The following is a 26,641-nucleotide window of genomic DNA, read 5'->3' as shown; positions in this document are numbered from 1 at the left end:
CACACACACAAACTCACGCACACTAGAGCCTATCTGTGTTAAATGCAGGCTGTGATAGCACAAAAACATGTTACTGTATACATTAAATCCTATTCCTGTTTTATCGAAGGTAGCTGGCAGTGATAACATGCACTCACAGGCAAACACACACACACACACACACATAATTCTAAATCCCATTACCTTTTTATAGTAGCCTAGGTAGCTGGCTACAGATAACACAAATTCATACAATAACTCCTGTTGATGTTACAGGTACCTGGCGGAGATGAGTTATGTTCACCGGGACCTGGCAGCTCGAAATATCTTGGTTAACAGTAACCTCGTGTGTAAGGTGTCTGACTTCGGCTTATCGCGTTATCTGGAGGAGGACACCTCCGACCCCACCTACACCAGCTCGCTGGTACGTAAGCTAAAAACACACTAACGCTTCCTTCTGCATTCCTTCATTCTGCAGACCAAAGGTGGGCAAAATGTTTGTTGCAGTGGTAGCTTTTCTTTACCAGGATTCTGGCCTGTTACTCACATTTATTAAAAGGTAAAAAGATGCACCACTTAAGAACTTTGGTCTGCCACAGTTTAACACACAGAAAATGAAAAGTCTCTGGATTGGTGAAAATGCAAATTTTAACCATTTTACAAGTAGGTCAATCATTTTAAAATAAAGTTTTCAGTTCAGTTCTGTCATTAAGAACTACCAAACATTTCTTCCCTTTAAATAGATTTCAGTATATTGATACACTCAATATACACATTATTAGGTACACCTACCTAGTACCTCTTTTCCCTTCACAACTGCATTCATTCTTCGTGGCACAGATCATGTTGTTAGCGTCAAATTCTGACCGTACTATCCGAATGTTGCAGCAGAATTTAGGATTCATCAGACCTGGTGCCATTTTTCTAATCTTGTGCGTTGTCCAATTTTGGCAAGCCTTTGTGAATTGTAGCCTACCACGTTCAGAGTCACCTAAATCACCTTTAAATGCAGGTTTACTTGACCATGTCTTCTAATGCCTAAATGCATTGCACTGCTGCTGTGTAATTGGCTGATTAGGCATTAGGTTGTGTTGATGAGCCGTTGAACAGGTGTACCTCACAAAGTGGCAAGTGAATGTATATAGAATATGTAGGAAAGGGATACGATTTTTCCTATCCAAACCATAGGGGTTTCAATTTGTAGTCCATTTGTAGTCCAAGTACTGTCGACCAATTATATTTGGCAGTCAGAACTTTCTTTGTCATTACTCATCTACCTTATAGAGGCCTTTATATAAAATGATTGAAATGTATTTTCCATATATATACATACTTTTATATGTTCAGCAATTTGACTGTGATATGTGTTGTTTCCTACACACTTATCTGTGTGGTGCAGCCAGTCTGGAATCTTAATTAAGACTAAACTGATAAAGGCCGGATTGAAGTTTGTCCTGCGGGTGGTGAGTTGGACATTTTAGAAAGACTCAGCTTGTCAGATCGCCGGTTTGTCACACCGATTTTTTTATCAATCTAAGCCGGACTTCACGGGCCCGCTGCCGTACCTCAGCTCATCTGTGCTTTGAGCTGAATGTTAATACTTTAAATTAAAATGTGCTTGACTGATTACATTAAACATGTTGTCACACACTGCTTGAAGGTAACAATTTGTGTTATTTGTTTCTGCCGCTTCTCACTCGTCCCTGTGGTTGTGACTGTACTCACAAGCTGCCAAGTAGCTTGCTCACTAATAAAAACTATGTTGAGCCACTCATGATGTTCATGTTACAGTTTAGATGCCTTTGCACACAAAAACGTTCACTGAGTCTTTTTTTTTATATCCCGCCAGTCCTGCATTGGCCATTATCCTATAGACCTATAGGCATAGACCTGGCCGTTCATATTGTTCACACATGTTAACCCTGAGGCAGATAAAAATTCAATTATAAGCTTAAGAGATCATAAATTTAAAACATAGCGTGCAGACAAATGAAAATTCACCGCCTCAACATATCCTGCTGACATATCCGGCAATATTTTGAACTCGCAATGAAAAATCAGAGTACTGTACTCCATGGGAAGAATAAAGATTCAGGCTATCCTATTGGGAAACAAATATAATTCATAATTTAACCCTCTGAGGTCTAAAAACGGATTTATGCTTTTGTGTTAAATCTACAATGCAGGTATGTTGTAACTGCAAAACCCTCGACAGATGTGTAATGTACTTACACGTAAATGTAAGGACTATTGTGATTGGCCTGTTCAGTACCGTTGATTCATCCTGTGCATCCAGCTACGTTTTCTCTGCACTTTTTGAGTTCATTAGTGAGAAAACTAATAATCAGAGCCTCAACCTCACAACCTGACTCACAAGTCAAGAGTGGGCCATGAGACAAGGACATAAACACTAGCACTTTGGTTGTAGGAGACTACATTGGTTGCATCGTTAACTGGACCAAGAAGAAGTCTAAATTAGTTTTAAATCTTCATCAGTGATGTCACTGACTTAAACTTTAGCTCCTGTGAATCAAAAATATGTACGTTTTGTTTTTATTTCATTGCTTTCCAAGGTCTTGTTAATCAGGGAACAGATTAATTTTGATACATCAAAAACTATTCACATTATTTTTCCAAATAAAAATTCTGTTTTAGCCTTTCCAAGGGAAGGGTACAGCCTGGGAGTATTTTTGAATCTCCTTAAACAAAAACAACGTGACTCAGTGGGCTCAGTTGTGTTTGCTTGCATCTATCTGTCGTGAAACACAGTGTTACCTCCTTACTAGGATAACACAGATTTGACAAGAAACAACAGGAAAACTAGATTAAACTGAAACACGCAAAGAAATAAATCCAAACCAATATTCAAAATGCAAACAAAACCCAGAGCACAAAACTAACCAGAATTAAAGACTAAAGTAAATACAGAGATCTAGGACCAGGGTGGGGTTAAAGAAAAGTTTTTGCTTGATGGATTAAATACACACTGCCTTAAACTCGTGTCGCTTGCCTGACTTAAAAAGGAGTCTATTAAAAAGAAATGTTTGTCTTAAGCATTTCCTTTAATATATTAAATTTGATACAGCAGCCAAACCAGCATATGGTAATGCATCCTTTTATCCTGGATTTCACTCAGCAGTCAGAAGGAAGAAGTTTTTGTTTACGCACTACTTTGTCTTCATTAGAAAAGACAACAGCAGGCAGATGTGGATTTGTCTACGTGAAGCAGGTGGATGCTATCAAGCATCTGCTTTGTCTACACTTCCACACTCGAGAACAAAAAAAAAGTAGGAAAATTCATGTTGCCTGCCCTCAAATTTCCCCTCAAATTTGTCATTTTTCTTTCTTTTTTTTAACACACGTGTGCATAATGCACAGTTTTCAACACCGTGTCTGATAAGAGACTTCAGCTAAGAACTATGTGACGAATACGTAAGCAGAACTATCAGGTATAAAGCTACAAATCCTTTTTTCCTTCCCTACTGCCCTTAGTTATTTATTTCCTTCTTTTCTTCCCCCCCCCCTTTTTTTTCTCTCAGGGAGGTAAAATCCCCGTGAGGTGGACGGCACCAGAGGCGATCGCCTACAGGAAATTCACATCAGCTTCAGATGTCTGGAGTTACGGGATCGTCACCTGGGAGGTGATGTCATATGGGGAGAGACCTTACTGGGACATGAGCAACCAAGATGTAAGTCACCACCTGCTTGCCTGAGAGAGGGCAAAAGAGAGAGAAAGAGACTCGTAGTTTGAGTTCTCACTGATGTCTGCGGCTGTAAAATATCGTGTACGTCTGCTCCAGCACGTGTGTGTGGCGTTCGGGGGAAGTGCTTGTTTGTTTCCTCCGTCACAGCAGGGCGTCTGCATGTCTAGGAAACACACATGGAAAATGAGGACATCAATTTAAGTGTCACAGAAATGTTTGTTCCATGAAAATCAGACCAAAAGGCAAAGGATTTTTTTTTCTTTCCTGGGATTTTCTTCTGGGAATATTTCATGGTAGTGACAGCTTTATTCCAATTACCTTCACAGTGTGAGCAATTTGCCGCGGCATTTCTTTACCTTGCGCTCTCCTTGTGTCTCGTCATATCACACTGATGTTTATTAAGTGTTCTGAGATCATTCATCCTGCCGTAGTCAGTTCACATTTACTGGTTTTGTGTTAAAAATGGTAACACTTTATCATAATATATATTCACACCATAACATAATAGTGGAGCTTGTGAGTAGTTGTGCATAAAGCAAACTGCAATGACAACCATAAGTGATGCAGGACACAAACACCTTTCACTACCACCCAACCCGTCGTCTTATTTGAATCTGTTTTAAAATCTGTTTTACCGTCATCACAGCTGTCAAAATAATGACTCTGGATTCAGTATTTGTTAACCATTTATACCTTTACAGTAACCATTCAGATAACAGACCAGTTAGCCAATTAGGAAATATCATTTCACCTCATTTTATTGTTGCTTTTTTAAACCGTAAAGGAGTCCTATTATATATTTAATGGTTATTATAAAGTGGTGCCAGAAACACGTGTACTTTCTTTAGGGTGAGAATTCAATTTATTTATTTTTTTTATTTGTATTTATTTATTTTCTTGCCTGTCCCGTTTGGCTCTTTTGCCATCAGAATTATTGTCTAAAGGCGAAGAAAGATGCCCAACGGATTTACTTTACCAAATGGTCCATCCCAGCCTTGCCGTAATGGTCTATTTGATTCACCTTTTATTGTTTATTTTATTTTCACTTGTTAAATACGGGACAGACTTGACTGGGGAAAAGAAAGGGAAAGAAAAACAGCGGAGAAGAGGGACGGGGATAAAGGGCAAAAACAACAAAAAACAACAAAAAAAGCAGACAAAAAATACATATATCAATCACCTGGATCACCTGTTGAGAAAGAAAAAAGAGAGAACAAGCAGAAGAAAAAAAAGAGCAACATAATAAACAACATCACGATGATCTATGGGAATGTAACAGTAAATACTAAATATTAAACATTATTGTGCAGCACGAGAATTCAATTTAACTGTAAAACCCTAAAGGGGATGCAGTGCAGTCCATGAAAATGAAGGTTCCACAACACTGGACTGCTGACGTTTTTATTTTTAAGTTTCTGTTCTGAGAAGAAACATGATGTGCAGATTATAGTTACAGCACTAAAACCCATTTCAAATCACTGAAGCTTTAAATCCAAATTCTAGCTTTCTCAAATGATATATCTAATGACTTTGACACAAAGGAGGCTGGGGATTTTACAAGCTTCCAGTTTCGCTCGAGTCAAAACTTTAAAATACATTTTATTGCCGCAGAAAATCTGCCAAGCAGCTTCTAGTGTGTTTATTACCCCAGGTAAATATCTTCAATCAGCACCTTCTTAACTCTATTTCAGGAAATCACAGCCCCGCTCCAGCAGCATTTACCTGGCTTTAGACCTTGTTAACTCTATATATAAAGTTTTCTTTGTAGGATGAACTGCCGAGAAGTTAATCAGTGGCAAGATCCCCATCCTAACTATAAGACTGAGACATAAGTCTTTATTTAAATCATAAAACTAATTCATTTCTGTGGAGCACCATTTTCCCCATGTAGCTTCTATATCACCTTAAACACCTCTTTCCCCTTCTTTCACACATTCACATTTTTCTCCCCTTGCAGCTCCCCCAGTCTTCTCCCCCATGCTTGCTCGCAAGCAACAGAAGCAGCCTATGCAGCAGTAATGACACAGTCAGTATAATGATAGAGACAGATTTATAATGGCAGAGACTGCGTATAATGATGGTGAAAGTGTGTGTTACCACTAACGAAGGTCTGCCGGGGCATTAACTATGCATGAATCTCACACCCTAAACTCACACATATGACACACACCCTGCTAATCCACACACACACATGCAATCATACATGTGTAAAGGCATGCACACACACACACACTTACACACACATGCAATTTCAAAGAACACGGAGCGGGGAAATTGTCAGCGGAGCCACTGCAGGTGCTGTGTTCAACATGAATTAATCATGAAAGAGACCTGTGATGTTTCACTACATTCGCTGCTATTTTGATTGACAGTGGTGCTTAAAGTGAATTTATGCAGCACAAAGCCCGAGAAGTGTGCCGGGGTCAAGTAGAGTTCACTCAGCGAACAGACAAATCCCCCGTGCTGCATTTACAGTAGGAGAAGCACCGCATTACCTCAGCTTACCGCGAGCTAGACTTCCAACTACACTGAGACAGACTTGTTACTTTACATTTACAGGGAACTGTGACAAAAAGAAGAAAAACACACACACACTAAAGTATTATTTCATTCTCGCACTACTGTAGAGGTAGAAGTTTAGAAGTTTGGTCACAGACGTGCAAATCACAGCCAGACAAAAGGTGGAGCGAAAACAAAGTTTAGTAGGTCAATGATCAAAGCAAGGAGAGGCAGAGGAGTCCGAGGGGGCGAAAGCTGGCAGGAGTAAGTCCAGATACAGGCAGAGGTCATACATAAATGTAGGTAGGCAGGATAACATGACAAAAAGCTGGACCACTCTGGCAGGAATGCAAAGCAGAAAATCTGGCAGTACTGTGGTTACAGGGCAGAAAAACAGGAGCAGGTGTGCCGGTGGATGTGGAGGTCAATTGATGGGGTAGGGTGGGTACACACCAGGGATTGTGAACCAATAAACAGTGAGTTGAAATAACTGTTGAGGCAGTGATTTGTAGACAAAGGGTCTTAGTTTTTGAATTTGGACAACCATTTTTTCTGAATAATCTGTTGCCAGTACACTGGGTGGGGATGTGGTGGTCGAGATGGCAGAGGTATAGAGGTATAGAGATAGTTTAGTAGTAAAAGTAGTTTGTAAAAATCGGCTGTCTTGGATTGACTGCTGAAACAAATCCCGACCCTGACGCTGACAGAAGTTACCTCAACTAAATGGAACAACAACTTCTAAACAGCTCATCTCCAGGCTGTTCAACCCATATCGGAGTGCGTGGTTCTTATGTCAGAAGAACCACCCGCTCCCTGTAGCACTGAGTGATGGCAGAAGGAGCACAGCTGTCAGAAATCCCAGCACTGCCTTTCTCGGGTGATGTTTGCATTCTCTGACAACCAGCCATAGGTAGTAACCATCACTGACGGTTCCTCACTGGTATAAAGTCTGCAACCAGGTAGCTCTTAAGTGTGTATATTCTTCTATCTTCCCACGATAGAAGAATATTCCTCTATAGCCAAGGGAACATGTAGCGTCTTTGATACCTACCTGGCATTGAGTTTGAAGATTGAGGCCAGACCAAGAATGTGGAATCACATGAAAGGTGACCGGCTAGGGCAAATTTTAGACCAAGCTCAAGGAAAACCGAACTCCTCCTTTCTGACACAATTGCGCAGACAACTCCAAAATGTTGGGACGTTTCTTTGGTCACTGTGACCAAAGAAAAAGATGCTCTAAGCACCCTCACCACAAGCCTACATGAGATAGCTCCTCGCAGTCAGGACAAGGCAGACACAAAAATCTTTCAGCACGTCAGGGTCAGATATTCTTCTAAGAGCCGTCAGCGTTCGACCAGCCCATAAGGAAATTCGTGTGCAGCAGTTGTTGATTGCCTTTGGCTACGGACAGAATCTGAAGTCGATCCTTGTGCATGACCTTTGCCTATCTCTGAGACTAGGGAACAGCAAAGGGATTCTCTTCTTTCATGCTTTCACGGGCTGTGTTTTGTTGTTTCAGCCTTGCCCATCAAAGACAAGAAGACAGCTTAGCAGACATGGGGGAGTATATAATGAAGCGTCTGATCACTTCGGCAAACTCAGCTAATATCCACCAGCAGTGCATGTTGACATGTAGATATTAGAAAATTTTGTGGACAAGATATATAACAGGTCCAGTACATGACCTTGCAAACCTAGCAACTCTTTTTCAGTGTGCAGCTGCAGTTTCTAGGACCCAATACGTTTGAAGAAATGCTCCAGTGTTGTCTAACTTGGATTTGTCTATTTTCATTTACATTCGGCAGCTAATGTAAAGAAATGTAGTTTTCATAAAGCACGAGAATAACATCGAGTTTCCTCAGTATTGTTGTATTGATACTTAAGTTTTAATTCAATTTCTGCATTTTCCTTTGTTAGAAATAAACAGAAAAGCTCTGACAAGTCTTCACTAGGCCAAATCAAGTTTTACCTCAGATGTGTCATCAGTACAGTTCTGCCATTTATTCTCTTTTTATGTCTCTTGAGTATATATTAAGCCACCTTTAATTTATAAGGCAGAAAAAGAGACTGATTGTATGTGTCTAAAGAGTGTGAAAGATGACAAGAAAGATGATAGTAATTGGATGTCTGAATCTGCTAGACAGAACATGTATAAAAGATGATAGAAGGCACTTTTTAAACCTTCGGGGCACACCACAATGGGAGTTTTAAACATTACAACGATTGTAATTACAGCTGGGGAGAAATAAAAAATAATAATTTCACAAATCTGACACAGGGGGCCGAATAATTTCAGATAATGGTTACTAAACGTGATATTTCCTTTCTTTGATTATTTTTAGAGTGGCGAGGCAGTTAGTTTTAAATTCCATGATGTTCTGGATAATTACATTCTGCACTCAAAGGTATCCTGACACATCTAGCACAACCTCTTTGCTTTACAAAATTCCTGCCTAAAAGTTTTCACAGGGAGAAAAAAAATCAAAACTTTGAAAGAGCTTTATCATTCTCAGTACCTGCACTGGCGTGATGAAATCAAAAGCTCCTCTGTGTAAAACTACCTGCCTTGACATCTGAGACTGCAGCAGAAGTTACTGCTGCTTAGAGATGAATATCTGGATATACTGTGCGACTGCACGCTGTGTCAGGATGAAGTTCTTAAACGGAAATTGGATCCTCTTAACTAATCCGAGTTTTCATTTTTATGTGGTTTTAAATAAAGCTGAACGAGGTAAGATTGTTCTATAAAAATATGCCTGTTTTTATCGACTGAAATCACAAAGGAGCCATAACACAGAAGACGTTCCACTCTTTGCCGTATGGCGGTCTGCCTGAAGCAAGTGACAAACAGCAGCGAGAGAGATCGACTCAGGGGGATGATCTTTTTAGCCCTTTAATATGTCGCACATCACAAACCTTCATATTTATGAGAACCTACTTTTGTCAAATGTATATCAAAAGCGACTACCGTATTTCCCGGACTACAAAGCGCACCTGAATATTAGCCGCACAAGCTAAAATCAGGGGAAAATCCTGTTTTGTACATACATTAGCCGCACCTGACTAAAAGCCGCAGGTGTTTCAATGTTGACTTATCATATGTAAGAGAATATGCACAAAGGGAATTGTCAGGAAAGAGATGGCTGTTTGGAGACACACCCCTTTTATTAATATTTTTGAAAAACAAGTTATGGGTACATATTTGCACAACTTTTATGTAAAAGTAGCGGTAATTACAAGTACGAAACATGTACTGTGCTTTATAAATGAGTAACAAATGTAGTACATAACAATAACCTACAGCACACCAGAAAAATAGATTCGGCCTACCTTTTAGGCTCAGGTGCAGTGACACGGCTTTAACAAGAAGAAAAGTCAGTCATTCACCACCATCTTCCTCTTCTTCCTGCGCACTAAAACCACCAAAGTCCTCTTCTCCAGTGTTGGAAACGAACAGGCTCAGGATGGCTTCGTCATCCACTCTCAGCTTCTTTCCTTCGTTGTCACTTTCAAAACCAAACAAATCCTCGTTGTCAGTGTCAGAGTCGAACACCCTCAGAAGGGCCGTGGCGGTGTCCTCCTCTCCATCATGCAGCAGTCCAGCCCTTCGAAATCCGTTGGTGATCATGGATGTTTTCACATTTTTCCACGCTGTCAGATTCCACCGGTGGAGTTGAGCATGACTTGCTTTTCGCAAGTTTATTGCCGCTCGTCATCCACGCCTCCGGCTGAACGTGTAGCGCTACTTTGAAGTTTGTTTTTCGCGCTACTTGTACGGCACTATGTTGCCTGGCGGATGGACATGTGACCAACATACCACTCTTGAACCCCGATACTGTGTGTCTGATCACATGCCCTTCCGCCAGGCAACGTAGTGCCGTACAACAGCGGAACAAACAAAACAAATCGTCTTACGATATGACAAAAATCACGGACAATCCATAGAAAAGCCGCACCTGACTAAAAGCCGCAGGGTTTAAAGCTTGTGCAAAAAGTAGCGGCTTATAGCCCGACAATTACGGTAAATACAGTGCAATACTATATATCAAGACTTTAGGCTTTGATTTGGGCTAATTGGCTGACTCTTTTTTTATATTGTTAAATCCCTTGGCCTACAACTGGGCGCTTTAGATACTAGATATGTGCTTATGTGTCAGTCAAATATCACCATATCGGCTGATATTAGCCATGGCGATCATCATGGACGTAGCTAACATGACATCACTCATTGGTGTCTGAATTCCGTCTTTTATGTTTCATCAAGCACCAATGATTAGATGCAACATTACCATCTTGGTTGGTGACAAAGAGTGTCTGGTCTGACTGTGAAACTGGCTTGTGACTGACAAGTCATTAGCCAATGAACATTCAGGTTTCATGCCATAGATAATCAGCCATTTGAAATATAGTATAACTGACATTAAAAACACAGATTCAATATTTTCAGTATGATCCAAATCCCAAAAGTGGCTGAGACCATAAATTCTGCGGGAAAAGTTTTTACAGAGGTCAAGGCAAAAAGCCCCTTTTCCAAATTTCTGGAGGACCGGAAGAGTTTTTGCAACCACAACTATCGCCATCTGGTGGCCTTTAGATAGAATGCAGGTTTATGCTACTTCCATGTTGATTTCTTTTTGTTGACCAAGAAACTATATGCATGTTTTTTACTGTCTGTATTGCCAGTGACTGTTATAAATTGCAATTATAAAACTAAAGTAGCAAATTAAGATGCCCAAATGGTCTATAGAGCTATATCATTATCTAATTAATTTCTTCAAGTTTAAAAGTCTAGAGATCATTTAGAGATGACTGCTACCATATCACCCCAATAGAGAACTTTGCTCTTAGGGTGCTGGCTTCTGCCTCCCATTCTACTTTTTTAAAAGTAGAATGGGAGGCAGAGCCTTCAGCTTTCAGGCTTCTGTGAAGGCAGCTCCCAGTTTGGATTCAGGAGACAGACACGTCTCTACTTTTAATATAAGGATTAAAACTTTCCTTTTTGATAAAGCCTATAGTCAGGGCTGGATCGGTTAGCCTGGTTTGGTGTTGGGGGCACTGAGTGTTTCTTCTTCACTCTGTTTCTTTTGCACTGTATGTCTTTTGTCCCGTCTTCCTCCTGTCACCCCCTGAGCCTGGTTCTGCTGGAGATTTCTTCCTTTTCCCTTCCCACTCTCATCAATTGCTTGCTCATGGGGTGTCATCTGATTGTTGTGGTTTTCTCTGTATTAGTGTAGGATCTTTACCTTACAATATAAATCACACTGAGGTGACTGCTCTTGTGATTTGGCGCTATATGAATAAAATTGAATTGAATGTACATTGTTTATAAAATAAAATTTGGCAGTTGAACTAGTCAAAACCCAAACAGGTGGGAGATAGAGCTGGACTCTTTGGAGCGTGACCCTTGTGATGTGATTGGTTTTGAAAACTTCCTGAACACAAAAGTACCATAAGTTAATGATGGGGAGAAGGAATAGTAGGTCTAAAGGAAGTACAAATTAGAAGGGGGGAAATAGAATACCAGGAATAGCACGGATTTAATAAGCTACATCTTTCTCATTAAGCCTTGCCAAAGCTTTATTATAAAGATACTGATTATATAAGCTTTCCCCAGTGAGCCTTAAATATACATCATGCTGCAGTTTTCTTCTATAACCTTTTGTGGTCATTTGGGTCTTCTCCTTTTCCTGTGTGACTCTTCTGCTGTGCCCTAGGTGATAAATGCCATAGAGCAGGACTTCAGACTTCCAGCTCCCATGGACTGTCCAGTAGTGCTGCACCAACTGATGCTGGACTGCTGGCAGAAAGACAGAAACGCCCGGCCAAAGTTCCCCGATATTGTCAGCATGTTGGACAAAATGATACGCAACCCTGCATCTCTCAAAGCCGGCACCAACAACATGGTCCCTGGGTGAGCAGAGATACAAACTCATTTACATACACAAACACACTCTCCCTATCTTATCCCTCTGTTTCCCTCTGTTTTAAACTCCACGTTCTCTTGTATCTACTCTCTGCAGTCCTCCCCATCATCCCTTGTTAGACCGTGGAGCTCCAGACCTAAGCAGGGTGAGCTCAGTAGAAGACTGGCTGGCTGCATTGAAGATGACCCAGTACAGAGACTCCTTTCTGGGCTCGGGCTTCACCTCTTTGCCCCTCGTCACGCAAATCACAGCTGAGTAGGTTTAGCCATTAAATTGCCTCTATTTTTGTCTGTCTGCTTCTCTTTGCCTGAGTCTCACACTTAGCTGATCCTGCCAAGTCGGCATCTTTTTTGTTGGAAGACTGGTGGGGCAGCTGGTTGGCTGACTGTGTGAACACTTGTCTGTCTCTCTGTATCTGGCTTGCTTACTGCCATCCTTATTTTTTCTATGCCTCATGGTATAAAATGCTCCAAGTGCCATTATATTACAGACAAATAAAAAGCAATGTGTCCATGAAAGAAATTTGCACAGTTTAGCAGGGTTTAATCAATGATTCAGTTTTGTCATTAGAAGAGATGGGTTGATCACTTTTATCCTGTCTGAATTACCCTGCAAAGATTCCATATATGTGTGAGAGGTGTCTCTTTAATTCATTTAGACAGCTGCTGGGCCTGTCCTTAATTTTCTATCTGTGAATAGTCCACCCGTGGTTGCCGCCCTCACCTTTGACCAAAGCGCCAGACCTGGAGCTGGTCCCCATTGGTTACACTGTGGCTGTCTACCACTCCTAAAATAGCTAAAATAGGTCAAAAGCAGAGGGTAAATTTCACCAACGGGATTAATTAAGTGTATTTTAACACAGTTACGGTGTAATAAAGGCAGAGTTAGAATACTGAGTGAACTTTAAAATACTTTTCATGCAAAATGAATCACTAATATGAGAAAAATGGAGGGAATACCTACCTGAAGTCACTTTTTAGGAGTTTTTAATTAGGTATTCGGTCTCTAAAATAGTACTGATTTCAAATTTCTGCCCATGCTATGTTGCTATTACATAGCTAATATGTAATAATGTACCGTACAGTGCAAATGTCTTTGACCGCCCATCATTTCTTTATATTTTGCTGGTAAAATGGAGAGTAGCTGCAGCAGTTTTTGAAACATGAGTAGAAATTATAGCATATAAGCCCAATACATAGTTATAAATATTGACTTTCTTCATAAACATCAGTATTTGGAATGACCACGTTTATTCTTCAAAACAGCCTCAACTTTCTTAGGTAAGCTTTCTTGTGCTTTCTTTAAGTAGTCTTCAGCAATAGTTCTCCAGGCCTCTCAAAGGTCATTCACAGCTCTTCTTTGCATGTTGGCTGCCTTTTGTTCTGTTTTCTGTCACGATAATCCCACGCTGCTTCATCTGGGCTCTGCGGAGGTCAATTCATGACTGATAGTGTTCCATTGTGTATTTTTGTCTGTCCAAGTATGATTTTACTGCATTGGCAGTGTGTTTGGGATCACTGTCATGCTGAAAAATGAAGCTGTTGCCATTCAGGCACTTTCCAGATGGTATTGCATGGTGGACCAAAAATCTGATTTCCATCAGTTTAGACAGGATCCACAAACCCCCAAATTAGGACACTTTGCTCTGCAGATGGTTTTAGACACTCACTGCTGTAGTTACTTTCTGACCTCCTCTGAACATGTTAGTGATGATTTGAACAAGAAATTTCAAGTCTGTATTCATCACTCCATAAGACCTGTTGTCACTGATTTTCAGTCTAGTTCTAGTTCTTGTGTAGTTTTGTATGATTTAGCCTTTTTTCCCTGTTTCGGTCCCTAAAGCACAGCGTCTTGACAGCCACCTTTCCACTGAGACCATTTCTGATGAGGCTTAGGCGAACAGTAACTGGAAGGGCTTCAAGATGCCTCAAATTTTCAGTCTAAATACATCTTTCTGCAATGGATGGTGTACCTATTTATCGAATTAAGAAAGGAAGTTATTACACAGTATATGCTAATGCAGTAAACATTCAGAGTGTGTCTAAACCAGGGCTGTTTTTTCTTAACAGCTAACACTTACAGATATCGCCAAACATGCAAGCAATCACAAAGCTACTGTACTGAAAGGAGGACAGCTCTAAGGATACACTCACTGAATGTTGTGTGTGATTGTGCCAGTTCAAACTGTGGCTGCACAGAACGGGCAGATTGTGGGTTGCAGCTTTATGCAACCCACAATCTGTTATTTGTTACAGAAAACCAAAGCCATCCTTACATAAGAACTTAGTCAAAAATATAGTTTGGACTTCTCCACTCATCTTTGTGAAAACCAGTTTGGCTCGGATCAGCACCTCTTCAAAGTTTGTTAATTTTTTTTTAGGTTACAGGTTTTAGTTTTAAGGTTAAAGCCGGTTTAGGTTACAGTTCGGATAATAGTGTGGCACTCAGTTGCGGTAGTTAAACTAGAAGCAAGAGACACGAGAATGCATTAATGTCAATAAATGTCCTTTCAAAGTTAACCCACAAACATGCCCGTGTTTGTGTATGTGTGCCCCTGCACCCACGCACAGACTGGAGCAGGCAGCAACAACTCCTGACTGACAACCACTTTTAGCAAAAATATAAGAGCTGCTCATCGAAACAACTCGGCACTGCACTGAGGCAGGATTTGTGTATTGCGGTTTAGGCTTCGACACTCTGGCCTGTCATTCACTTTCAATGGGGTGACGTCATGCGTTACAGAACTGAATTGTGAATTCATTGCTTTGCTCTTTTTGTGGTGTTCATGCTGAAATCCTGAAAAAAAAAGTTTTTCCAGTCCAGTCACATTTATTCAGATCCTCCAGCCATTCAAATCGCTTTACAAATCCCGAGAGCGAGGTCCATTTCAATATCAAAGTGTAGCCGAAGTTGATAGTTGTGGTGAGCCATTAGCATTAACTGAGCTAGAGCTAGCTTAGTTGATGCTAGCAGTTTATTGAAGCTTGTCAGTGAGTGGTTGTTGTTGCTATGACAATCGTGCCTACAAGGATGGGTGCCCCTACACCTTAGTCACACCCACTTTATAACTCAGTGATGGCCTCTCCTGTATCTTCCCTGTTAGTTAAACACAAGCTACTAATCTGTAGCAGTTACAAACAGACTCTACTACATGTTCAAGCTGTTGTGAGCACTGGCACCTTTTCTTGGCCAGTTAAAGCGCTGCTCATGTTTACTGTAGTGTTGATTTCCTGGTTTACAATCCTACAGACAGCAGTTCCAATGATAACCATATAAAAATTGATTTTTTTGTGCCTTTTTTGGGTAGTGACAGTAAACACAGGAAGCGGGAGGTGGGTCAGGTGTAGCAGAGGGCCTAGGATGGTAAAATGGTAAATGGCCTGTATTTGTATAGCGCTTTACTAGTCCTTAAGGACCCCAAAGCGCTTTACACATCCAGTCATCCACCCATTCACACACACATTCACACACAACACTGATTTTGTAAATGGTGTACTACATGGAGTGTTCAATTTATATTTGATTGTTGTTATGAAGACAAAACCTCATATCCGTATCTCTGTCTTCCCAGAGATCTGCAGAGGATCGGAGTGTCTCTAGCTGGACACCAGAAGAAGATCCTGACCAGCGTGCAGCTAATGAGGCACCAAGCCGATGATCAGTCTCCCACCGAATCCGTGTAGCCACACGGGGGAAACACTTGACCTGGGTGCAGTCTGTGAGCGAGCAGGCTGTCCTATACTTCAGTTTTTAAGCTCATACAATTAAGTTTGCTGCTTTTGGAGATCTCAATCACTTCACGCGCTTTCAAAAAATCATCGTTAGCCATTTGTGTGTCTGCATGGACAGATCCGTCCCCCAGTGACAGGATGGACTTCTTTTATGCCATTTAGCTTCCAAAACGAAAATGGCTCCTGGGAGAAATTCAGTGTAGATGCATTATTCTCACAAAGAGTAAAAACAAAAATAAGTGGGGAAAAAAGGAAAACTTACTGAGCATGAGGCTCTAAAATCATTACCCCCCTTTTTCCACATGCCAGCGTAACTGTGAATGCTATCACTGAAATCTACAGACCATTTAAACCATCTTGAATTAAAGGAAGATTGTTTTGTTTTTGTTTTTTTTCATGAGGACACAAAACACTCTGCTTTGAAGAAAGAAGTGGCTGAGCAGACGTTTATATGAAGGGGCACAAACCGGACCAAAAGACTGACAAAAAGGGTTTTAAGAGACGAGACGCGCGAGCAGGCTTGTTAAATCCAGAGACTACTTCAGCGTGTTCCTGAAAAATTGCTACCATCTGAATCCTGACAAGAGCCAACCGTTTAAAGGGGACCTTTTTTAATAAAAAAAAAGCTATCTTCATATTGAAGAGTTTGTACATATTTGTGATACGGGATATTTCTTTCCTATTTGCTCATTAGCGTTTGCGTTCGCTAACAGCAACAGACAGTTCAGTGTCGCTGGAGTATTTGTGACTTCTCAACGATTCTCTTCCCCGCCTGAATCATCACTGGAGCAAATTCTGAAGTGCTGTGGACTGCAAACAAAAAAAGAAAGAAAATAGGTTTCAGTGTTCTGTTTTTTTTCTTCTCCTTCTTTTTTTTTTGTACTTTCCATGCAGCCATGAAAAGATAAACTCTTTCAGTGAAAGTGCTACCAGGGCCTGGCCTACTTAAAGTACTTAATTCACAGAGAACTCATAATGGATGATGTTTCACAATCAGCACAAATGCCCACTGAGTAAAGCCAATTAGAAATATTCAAACCATAGTGGTATGTCTCTCTTTTCTGAGCCAGGAATCAAAGCGCATGCATGCTTGGTGGCGCAGAAGAATAAAGCAGCTTAAGACTGTGGGTACTGTGTCATTACCAGTTATCGAGATTGCACCTGTTGTGAAAGCGCCGCGGTGTCCAGAGAATCTTTAAAAGACACCAAAGGTATCCAGTGTTCTTGTGATTTGGCTGCAAATCCTAAAGCCGCCTGCCAGCCAAGCACAAAACCAACCAGAAATCCAACGCTCATGTTCTGTCCACGCGTGGAAACAGATCTTCCCGTCTAAACTTTGTCATGGCCACCATCCAGGTGGCATTCATCGCTCAGCAGCAGGCAGCCATGCAGGACTCTTTGTTTTCATTCATTTTTCTTATTCGCCGGCTGCCGGACACGTTGCCGTCAGAGCCCGTTTTGACAGTCTCATTTCCCGATTGACATCTCCGATTAATACCGCCGCGTCAGTTTGCAGATGAAATGACAGGAAATGACCTATCCGTGTTCCTCATCTGCAGACGGCAACCTTTTCAGTGTCAGAGAAGAGATAAAGAGATCAAACAAGAAGAGATACAGTGAAATACCACATGCTTTCAGTGAAGAGGCAAAACTGGTGACTTATTTATCTTTTTTTTTTCTAAATACTGAAGCTCGTCCTAACAAAATATGATATAAAGAAGGCCTGATCTCACTACAGGGCACACTGGTGGAGAAGCACTGGGAGATCTCTTTTATCTCAGCGCTGAGCGGATTACCAGCTGTGAAACAACAGCAGGCTCGCTCTGCCTCCAACCACCACCACCCCGCCCAACAAAACCCCTCTGGTCACACGCGTGCACGGATTACCCATCAGCACCTCTGATTGGATGTTATGATTTTATTTGTCATCCGCTGCGAGCTCGGGCTCATGATGACAGAAGTGACAGTTGTTTGCTTTTAACACGCTTTCACTGCTGCATGGCTCCTACAACAAAAAAAAACAAACAAAAAAAAAATGCTGTGTTTGTGTTTGTCTCGCACCACCGCTCGCCACTGCTGGGATGCCCCAAAGTCTTTTTATTTATGAACACTGTGACATTGAAGGGGTCTGTGGCTTTTCTTTTCTTTTTTTTAAACCCAAGAAGAAGAAAAAACAAAACCTCCAAACATTTCAGTTTGCACTTGTTTCCCCGAAACTCCACTCCAACGGCGCGGCCCGCAATTGCATTTGTTGCCTGGCAACAGCAGCTTATTGAGCATTTTATCAGGAAGTATTGAGATCAACTGGGAGCGTGTCAGTAGTTCAGAGGCATAATTCGTTGTGAATAGATGCCTGTGGAAAAAAAAGAGAAAGAAAACAGTTTCAGCCCTGGCTCCGGGGTTTAATAAAGAGCGAGACAACTAGTGCGCCCTAAAAGCTCATATTGAATGCCACCTAAGAAAAGAATAGACGAAAAAGAAACAAAATTCATGCAGAGGAAATGAAAACTATCAACACAGACAGGCATCTTGCTGCGTTATGCAACATCTGTAGTCGAGTGTGTCTGTTCTTCCGATTCATGTTTTTCTTTCTTCTCAGCAAGTGTAAATGTTAGTTTTGGGAACCATTTCACATGTTGCTGTGTCAGTGTTTGTGAAAAAAACCAAACCAAACCCCAATGAAGGCATAAGTGATCTATGACACGTCTTGTGTTTATACCGTTGCGTGTCTTGGTTCAAGCACAAGTGTTCGCCACAGAGGGGATACCTGGAGAAACCTCAAGAGGATGATTTGAGTGTTAAAGATGGAGTTTGTGAAAGCAGGTTTCTGAGTTAAAAGCTAATCCACCCTGAATCTGTTGCCTACAAACAAATCATAATAATAAAAAAGAAAGGAGAGCATGTAAACAAGTCAGGAGCCAGATATGTAGCTATGCTGTCTGTAATGTATGCTGAATTCTAGCTTGAGGCTAAATTGTGTTAAGTTTTAGATTTTTCTCATTTTCTCTCCTATAGAAAAGTTTTTATTTCGAAAGAAACAGTCAATCATTGACATTTTTTGCTATTTCTACACACACACACACACACACACACACACACACACACACAAGTGAGCCGAGCTAAACTAAACAAAGACAATGAAATGTGATGGTAAAATAAAATGATGAAAAAAAATATCTCCCACTCACTGTCAACTTTTTAAAAGTTTGAAGATGAAAAGTTTGCCTAAGACACTCGCTGTGTCCCAGTTCCACATTAGAAACTAATTCTAGTCTGAAGAGTGTGCGCCTGCTGGAAAAGCAACAAGAGAGAGTATAGTCAAAAAAAAAAAAAAAAATCAGCATGCATGCACAAAGAAGCGAAGAAGCGTAGTGACAGCTTGCTAAAAATGAAAACTAATCGTGGATGGTGGCAAAGTAGCTCTGAAAGCACGGCAGAAAATAAGTGTAAGACAGGACGAGGGAGATATTTTATACGTGTTCGTGTGAAGTTTAATTAGCGCTGACATTTAGAAGACCCAGTCTGGTTGGCGTACGTCGCTCTGCGGATGGGATCATTTCTTGTCAGTGTGAACCAGTTAAAGGTGCCCTATCTGGGGACACTGCTGGCAGAAACGAAATGAACTCATCTTGTGCTCCGAGTTTGATTCGTACCAGGACCAACCACGCTTCACTGCCAAGTCATAAGCTTGCACATTGGGTCACACACTTCTCCCACTCAGCATTTTACGTGCTGAGAATCTAGCCAGTGTTAAAAATGGAAGAATAACCTTAAACAGGGTTTTGAACTCTGTTGAGTCCTGTGTGATGGCTTGTTTGAAGCAGAGCAGATGGTGACTTGTTTTCCCCTCTATGCTTGCCATAGCTGTATGTGTGACTTTGCTGGTCATTACTACAAACCACAGACTGTGTATACAACATAGAGGTAGGCACTGGGTATAAAAAGTGGAGGCAGTGCCAAAGTACCTTAAACTGTCTTATTTAATATAATGCAATGTTCATTTACTAAATTATAGTCTCATTTAGAGCTAAATAGATCATCAAGTTGGGTATGCTTTTTTGCGTGGCTACATTGTCACTGCTGTACACTGCTCAAAAAAATTGAAGGACTACTTTTTAATCAGAGCATCAAGACCATTAAACTTCTGGGCTATTAATCTGGCCAGTTAAGTAGTAGAGGGGGTTCTTAATCAGTTTCAGCTACTTTGGTGTTGATGAGACTAACAGGTGGACTAGAGGGGCAACAGTGAGACAACCCCCAAAACAGGAATAGTTTTACAGGTAGACGGATATTTTCTCCCTTTCTGGATTTTTTTTTTTTTTTTACTAGTTTTGCATTTGGCTGGGGTCAGTGTCACTGCTGCCGGCATGATAACCTGACCTAAATCCAACAGACAAACTCTGGGACATAATTTTTCAGTTCAGCTGATGCTACATGGTTGCACTTCAGACTGTCCAGGAGCTCAGCTACGCCCTGGTCCAGGTCTGGGAGGAGGTCCCTTCAGTACACCATCCGTCTTCTCATTAGCAGCATGCGCCAACAATTTCAGGCAAGCATACAAAGCAGACGGGGCCAAACAAACTGCTGAGTACCATTTTGAGTCAGCAAAATGACAGTTTTGCAAAGCAGACCAGCTTTCCACATCACAATTTCATGTCAGTTGTATTCTTCAATCCAGCCCTCTGCAGGTTGATCATTTTCATTCCCATGAAATGATGTGGCATCCTTTCATTTCTAACACATTACCCAGTCCATATCAGTATAGATATGCAGCATGATATTTCTCCTGTTGATATCTGCTGTGTTTTAAAGCGTTCCTTTAATTTTTGGAGCAGTGTATAAGTGGTGTATGCAACATTTGCCCATTTTTTTCCCCATTTTTTTACAAACGCAGTCCAGTTTTCAATTTAAAGTTTAAAGACGACGTGGTCGTCCATCTTTAACTGTGTATAACAGACCTGTTGGCTGCTGCTGATGCCAGCAGACATCCTCACTTCCTGAGATGCTTCCTATGTGCAGAAGATTGCCAAAGACACCAATTGGGAACTTTAGGACTGCTGTAAGGCTTGTATCAGAGTCAGTCAGCAAACTCAGTGCTTGTTATCCTGTTATCTTGTGACTAGTTTTCCTTCTGCATGCAGAGTTTGCTGATGCTGGCTGCTGCAGTCATGCTGCAGCCTCATATTCAGACTACTTTTCAATGCCTAATAATTTATTAGCACAGTAGTGTAATAAGTGTTCATCATATCAGTTGGCTCGAGTACACAGAGGCAATGTTAACACTCCTAAGCACTACTCCCTGCCTTCGCTCTTGCACAGTAGCGCTTCTTTTCATGCTACTGGCACCTGAGATGATGGTGAACCACTGTGCATGCCCGTATGTGTTTGTGTTGTGTGTGCAGAGAGACAGGAAGTCTCTGGTGAAAATACAGACCCACACTCTCTTTTTGATTCTTTTCTTCGTCTTCAGTTTTTTTGCATACCAAGTACGAAAACACAGACCTGGAACTGCTTTTGTTTTAACGTGATATGCCACTTGTCATTTATACATTTTGCACAGGGCTTTTGTGTCGTGTTGACATTTGCACGCCTGCACATAAAGCGGCACCTGATCGTTTTGGGAGCACGTGAACGTATCCGTGACCACATCCCATCTCGTTTGCGAAAACTCCACGTCTGATGCAGCTGCAATGCATTGTGCTCTGCTCGCTGTAAGTGCTGCTGTAAGGCACACATGACAAAAGCCCTCATTCTGTTATTCTGCAGAACTGTCATCAAAACCCGACATTTACCGCAAGATCTTTAAGATAAAATTGCCTTTCAGACTCCACTGTAGCCGTCACACTATATTTAGCCACTTACGCACAAAAATGAGAAAAGTAGAAACCTAAACAACAAAGTAGGCCCAGAAATGCAGGGTGAGTCTCCTCTAAGTGCTTTAGGGTGGATTTATCTTTTAATTGCAGATTTTCTTTTTTTCTTTTGAAAGCTGGTCAGACTGGGCTGCTTTTCTTTCTCCTCTGCTTTTTCTCTGGTGTAATAGATACTGTAGGTGAGGCACCAGATGAGAGCGTGAGAGTTATGAAGAGAGGGGAGGAAAAAGTAAAAGGGAATAGGTAATAGAAGGGGAAAGAAGGGAAGGGGAAGGATTAGCAGAAGAAGAGAGAAGCGGGGTGGGGAAGAGGGGTGGAGGAGCAAAGGCAAAGCTTGACTTGTGTTTGAATAAAAATGAGGCTGGGTGTGGAGAGATTACTCGTTCTCTTTTTGTCTCTCTCTCTCCCTCTCCGCTCTACCCAGCTGTCCTCCTCCTTCTCCTAATGCCCACAGCCTCTCTGAACTGCTCACTCTGCTTCCAGTCCGCATTTCCACCGTCTCTTTTTCACTCAGAGTTTGAAGGCAAGCAATCGTTCTGCGTTAGAAGCACTCCTCTCTCCAGCAGTTTTGAACTTGCATCTCTTAAGGATATATTGGCGCCTATTCTTTACATAAAAGACCCCCGCACTGTTTTGTTGTGGGCTTTCAGCAAACTATTTATGCCGGAGCTGTGGAAGTAATGGGCTTTTCCTCTTTTCCACCTGCTTTGCTCCTCGCGCCCAGTCGTTCACAGCGATTCATAAGGCTGACCTCGCTGTGGCTGTGCACACTGCAAGGGCAGAAAGGGGTTTTCTGGGATGCTCAGCAGAAATTAATAGGCCCAAACAGATAAAGTCTGCTGACTTTGGTGGTCCTCTGATTTTTCCTCTTGCCCCCCTGTGACATATTCAAAACTATGGGTTACCAGAAACTGCTATTTATGTGAATTGGGCGGATCACAATGAAATTTGGTTCACGTTCCCCTCGGGATGAGTTGTATTTTGTGTAGTGATCTTGCTACATTTAAAGCATCATCATTAGATTATTTTGTCCGATTCTTCATAACCAAATAAGTGAGAAACAGCAGTAATTCACATCAGCCTCAGCTGTACTTTGTTGCTGCGTGCTACCTAAACTAAACCGTGAACATCTATCATACCTGATGAGCAAGTTAGCCTCATAATTTGGGGTCGTTATTAAATTGCTAACGTTAGCGCTTAGCTGAAAACACATTTGAGTTTGCTTTCACTCGGAAAAATATATTCCCTTACAACTGCAAGTTCTTTTCAGTTGCATTTCAAGCTCTCCGGGAAGAGACGTTCTTATTTAAATGATTGATGAAGTCTGCAATCCACAAGACTTTCATCCAGGAGTCGAGGGTTCGACTCCCATGTGTGACCCTTTCTTTACTGAGTTCTTTTTGTGACTTTCAAGTTGTCTGGCTTAGGCACCAAAAGGATGCCACATCATTTGGCGCAGTTATGGAATGATGGGGAAGTATTTCAATTACAAAAATATTTGTGTAACTTCACAAATCCAGGAGAAAATAATTAAAAACTTGTACGGGGAATGTCTCTTTAAAGTCTTTTGCAAAAAAAAACAAAGAAAAAAAGGAAAAAAATACATAAATACAAAGAATTCTGATGAGCATATTTCCCCAAACTGTGACAATATATGTCTTCTGCCCGAATGTATAAATATTTGCGTTCCAACCTAAGCTTTTTGAGCTTTGTAATCTCATTTTACACAAAGTGTTTCTTTAAACCGCAGACTGGCTGTGCACACTCCCTCTGCAGAAATTTCCACTTTGTTGTTTTTCTCATGGTAATTTATTTTCCTTCGAACTGCTTGCCATACCTTTTAGTATGTATGTAATGTACTATTTCTCTTGAAAAAAGAAAAAGCAGCTCAATAATCAGCTGCATCTGCCTTTCTCTGTTTACCAACAATAACGTTCTAGGTGTTACTGCTCATATAGTCAGAGCATCCCACTGTCATGTATTATACTACTGTAAATTAATGTGAATATGCGCAAGCCTGTGCATCTTTGTGTGTTTGTGTGCGCGTGTGGGTGTAATATATTGTGTGTGTGGATGTGTGTGTGCGTGTGAGTGCTGTTCAGTGTACAGTAAAATGTTTGTATTTTGTGCGTGAGTTTGTAGCTGTAAACTTTCTGACTCTTACATTTACAATGCACTGTTTGTCAATAAAGAAGACAATTCAAACCCATGACTTCTGGAAATCAGTTCTGTTTTGTGATGAAGAGGAAATTTAAAGTTTATCAGGTTGGGACTCGGGGTTGCTGGAGTCACAGGTGATGCAGGGTGAGAGGGGGAACACAAGCTGGATAGTTCGTCACAGGCTGGGTTAATATACAGTTCTTTGTGGGACTTGAAAGGATATTTTCGATCTGCCATGCAGAGATTTGGATGAGCACATCATGTAAGGAAGCATACGTATCCATTGCATCGGCACATAAAAGATGGATGTGGAAATGCCCTGATTATATGCTTTTTAATGACCAGGGTGGGTGTAGGTGTAAAAGTGGGACCTCGGTATATAGTTTCTAATGATTTTATAGGTTCAGTCACTAGTTTCTGTTCATGTTGAATACAAAATATTTATAAACAAATATTTTGTAAATGATGTGTAGATTTAAAAAGAGTATTATCCCGGGTATAGTCATTAGTTAACCATTTGTGATCGACTAGCTGTTAGCCAGTGAATGTATGTGTACTTGTTGACATTACAATGAAAGTATAAATCTTTAGTTATTATTCATCTCTGACTGTTTTCCACAGTGTGTCTTTCGCTGTGACTTCAACTATATTTTATACTGTATATGGATTATCAGTAGGTTAGCCTACCATGACATAAAGCCCACAACTTAGGCTCTGTTAGCTTACAAAACTCAACCTCGAGCACCTCATAATAATAATAATAATGATAGAAATAATTTGTTTTCTGAATCCAAACAGAGATGAAAATGAGATTTCTTATTACATGTATGGCTACATTTACAGCTCACAGACACTGTATAGTGTTGCATTGTTTTAGAAGAGCTAGCAGAAGCTTTTATGAAGTTTGGCCAGGTGAGCTATGCTATGCTAACAACATTTACGTTTAAACATCCTGATTATCGATTAATTTCTCCCACTTTTATTAAAACTCTTGATGCCATTTATCTGAACTGAGTGTATTGGGGGCGTCCAGTGTGTGTGTGTGTGTGTGTGTGTGTGTGTGTGTGTGTGTGTGTGTGTGTGGGGGGGGGGGTGATCCATACATGTATTGTACAGCTTCTGCTCTGTATATACAGTTTGTGCTGGAAGGACTTTTTTAAGCAGTGTAACCTTCTCACACTTTAATAGTGGGATAACAATATAACATAGTAATTTCCATATGTTGTCACCTTCATCGCCACTTCACCAGTTTGCTGTATATTTAGTTTTAATGAGGAGATTTTTTTAAGGATATGGTTGAGTTCACTGTTTTTCATAGTTTTATACATAGTTCGGAGGACTTTGTGGAAGCCCAAACTCAATAAAAGAAGATAACAGTTGAACAGTTGCATAATGTTTAAATTAAGTCTACTCAGGCTGCAGTAATGGTAATCAAAGTGCTTGATATTCTTGGTTAAATGTTTACTGCTGGAGGCAACATTAGGTCTAAATTGTACCTGTTGTAGTGTAAGATGCATTTCTCAGGAGATTACAGAAGACAAGACATAATAAAAAAAAGGATAATAAAAGTTTATAATGAGTTTTTCTTTTTATACCAGCAGACTAAGTGAATTTTATTTTATTTTACTTTAAAAATGTGAGTGATTCATGTTTTTGACTTTGACTCTTTGTTGATTAACGGGGAAGTTTATAACCTGTGAATCTGAATGATGCAGAGCACTTTCCCTCAGAGCACTGGAGGTATTTAAAGGGGCTGAGCTGACAAAAAAATTCACAAAAATCTCAAAACCCACAATGTGGGGTAAATTGAAAGACATTTAAAGCTAGAGTCACATGTAAAAGAAACCTATTACCTGACAGAGTCTGCTGCAGTCTATTATTCAGAGCAGTGAGAGCCCCGTCAATTCATACGAAACACATTAACAGCACAGGTGCTATGGCAAATTGCTAATGAGTGCCGTGAATACACACCAGGAGCGTAATTGACATAAACCCTTTTAACCGTAGCTAAGTGACAGAGAATGAAATTTGATTACAATAAAAGGTGGCCTGCAAGTAAAATATAATTAAAATAAACTCCATATATATAACACCCACCTAAATATTAAAGTCAAATTTCCCTACAGCTAATCAGCTTCTATGTATCGGTATGCTCTGTAAAACAGCCTCTACAGTTAAGGGATAACGCAAATCCCATCACAGCAGCTGGACTGTACCAACAAATACAGGACTCCGCAAACCTCTTCAGCCACCCCTTGGTATCATTTTCTTTCTGTCTGTAAACACGATTGCTCGTGTTTGTAGCAGTGTAGAGTGTGGTCACTTTATCATTTTAATCACTTAGACAACCTGGAAACCATGATTCTTACACGGGAAGGAGTTTTTCCCACATATATATATATATATCCAGCTGCCCCACAGCTGGATACTGGAATGCTTAGAATTGTACAAGATCAGCAGGACCCTAAGAGCCTTCATCAGGAACTCAATGGGGATGTGGCGTACAACACTAGAGGCCAACTCCAAGCCCATAGCACAAGTTACCATCAAGTGTGGGATCTACCAAGGAGATGCTCTGTCCCCACTGCTGTTCTGCATAGGCCTGAACCCCCTCAGCGAGATCATTAACAAGACTGGCTACGGATACCGACTATGGAATGGAGCAGTTGTCAGCCACCTCCTGTACATGGATGACATCAAGCTGTATGCCAAGAGTGAACGAGACATCGATTCACTGATCCACACTACCAGGCTATACAGCAATGACATTG

General features: G+C 40.9%; 1 protein-coding gene across 1 annotated transcript in view; it reads left to right on the top strand.

Annotated features, from left to right (window-relative positions):
- LOC145421626 (ephrin type-B receptor 1-like) overlaps nt 1-23,922 on the top strand; it is a 141,224-nt gene extending 117,302 nt beyond the window's left edge. The window contains exons 16-20 of the mRNA XM_080292190.1: nt 256-403; nt 3,519-3,668; nt 11,897-12,093; nt 12,203-12,361; nt 15,678-23,922. Coding sequence (XP_080148316.1) covers nt 256-403; nt 3,519-3,668; nt 11,897-12,093; nt 12,203-12,361; nt 15,678-15,789 — 766 coding nt within the window. The 3' untranslated portion in view covers nt 15,790-23,922. The remainder of the gene's footprint in view (nt 1-255; nt 404-3,518; nt 3,669-11,896; nt 12,094-12,202; nt 12,362-15,677) is intronic.
- Nucleotides 23,923-26,641: the final 2,719 nt, after the last annotated feature.

The sequence above is a fragment of the Astatotilapia calliptera genome, chromosome 17 (assembly GCF_964374335.1).
Source record: "Astatotilapia calliptera chromosome 17, fAstCal68.1, whole genome shotgun sequence".
Lineage (NCBI taxonomy): Eukaryota > Metazoa > Chordata > Actinopteri > Cichliformes > Cichlidae > Astatotilapia > Astatotilapia calliptera.
The sequence above is the reverse complement of the archived record's forward strand: the minus strand, read 5'-3'. Positions and strand labels throughout refer to the sequence as shown.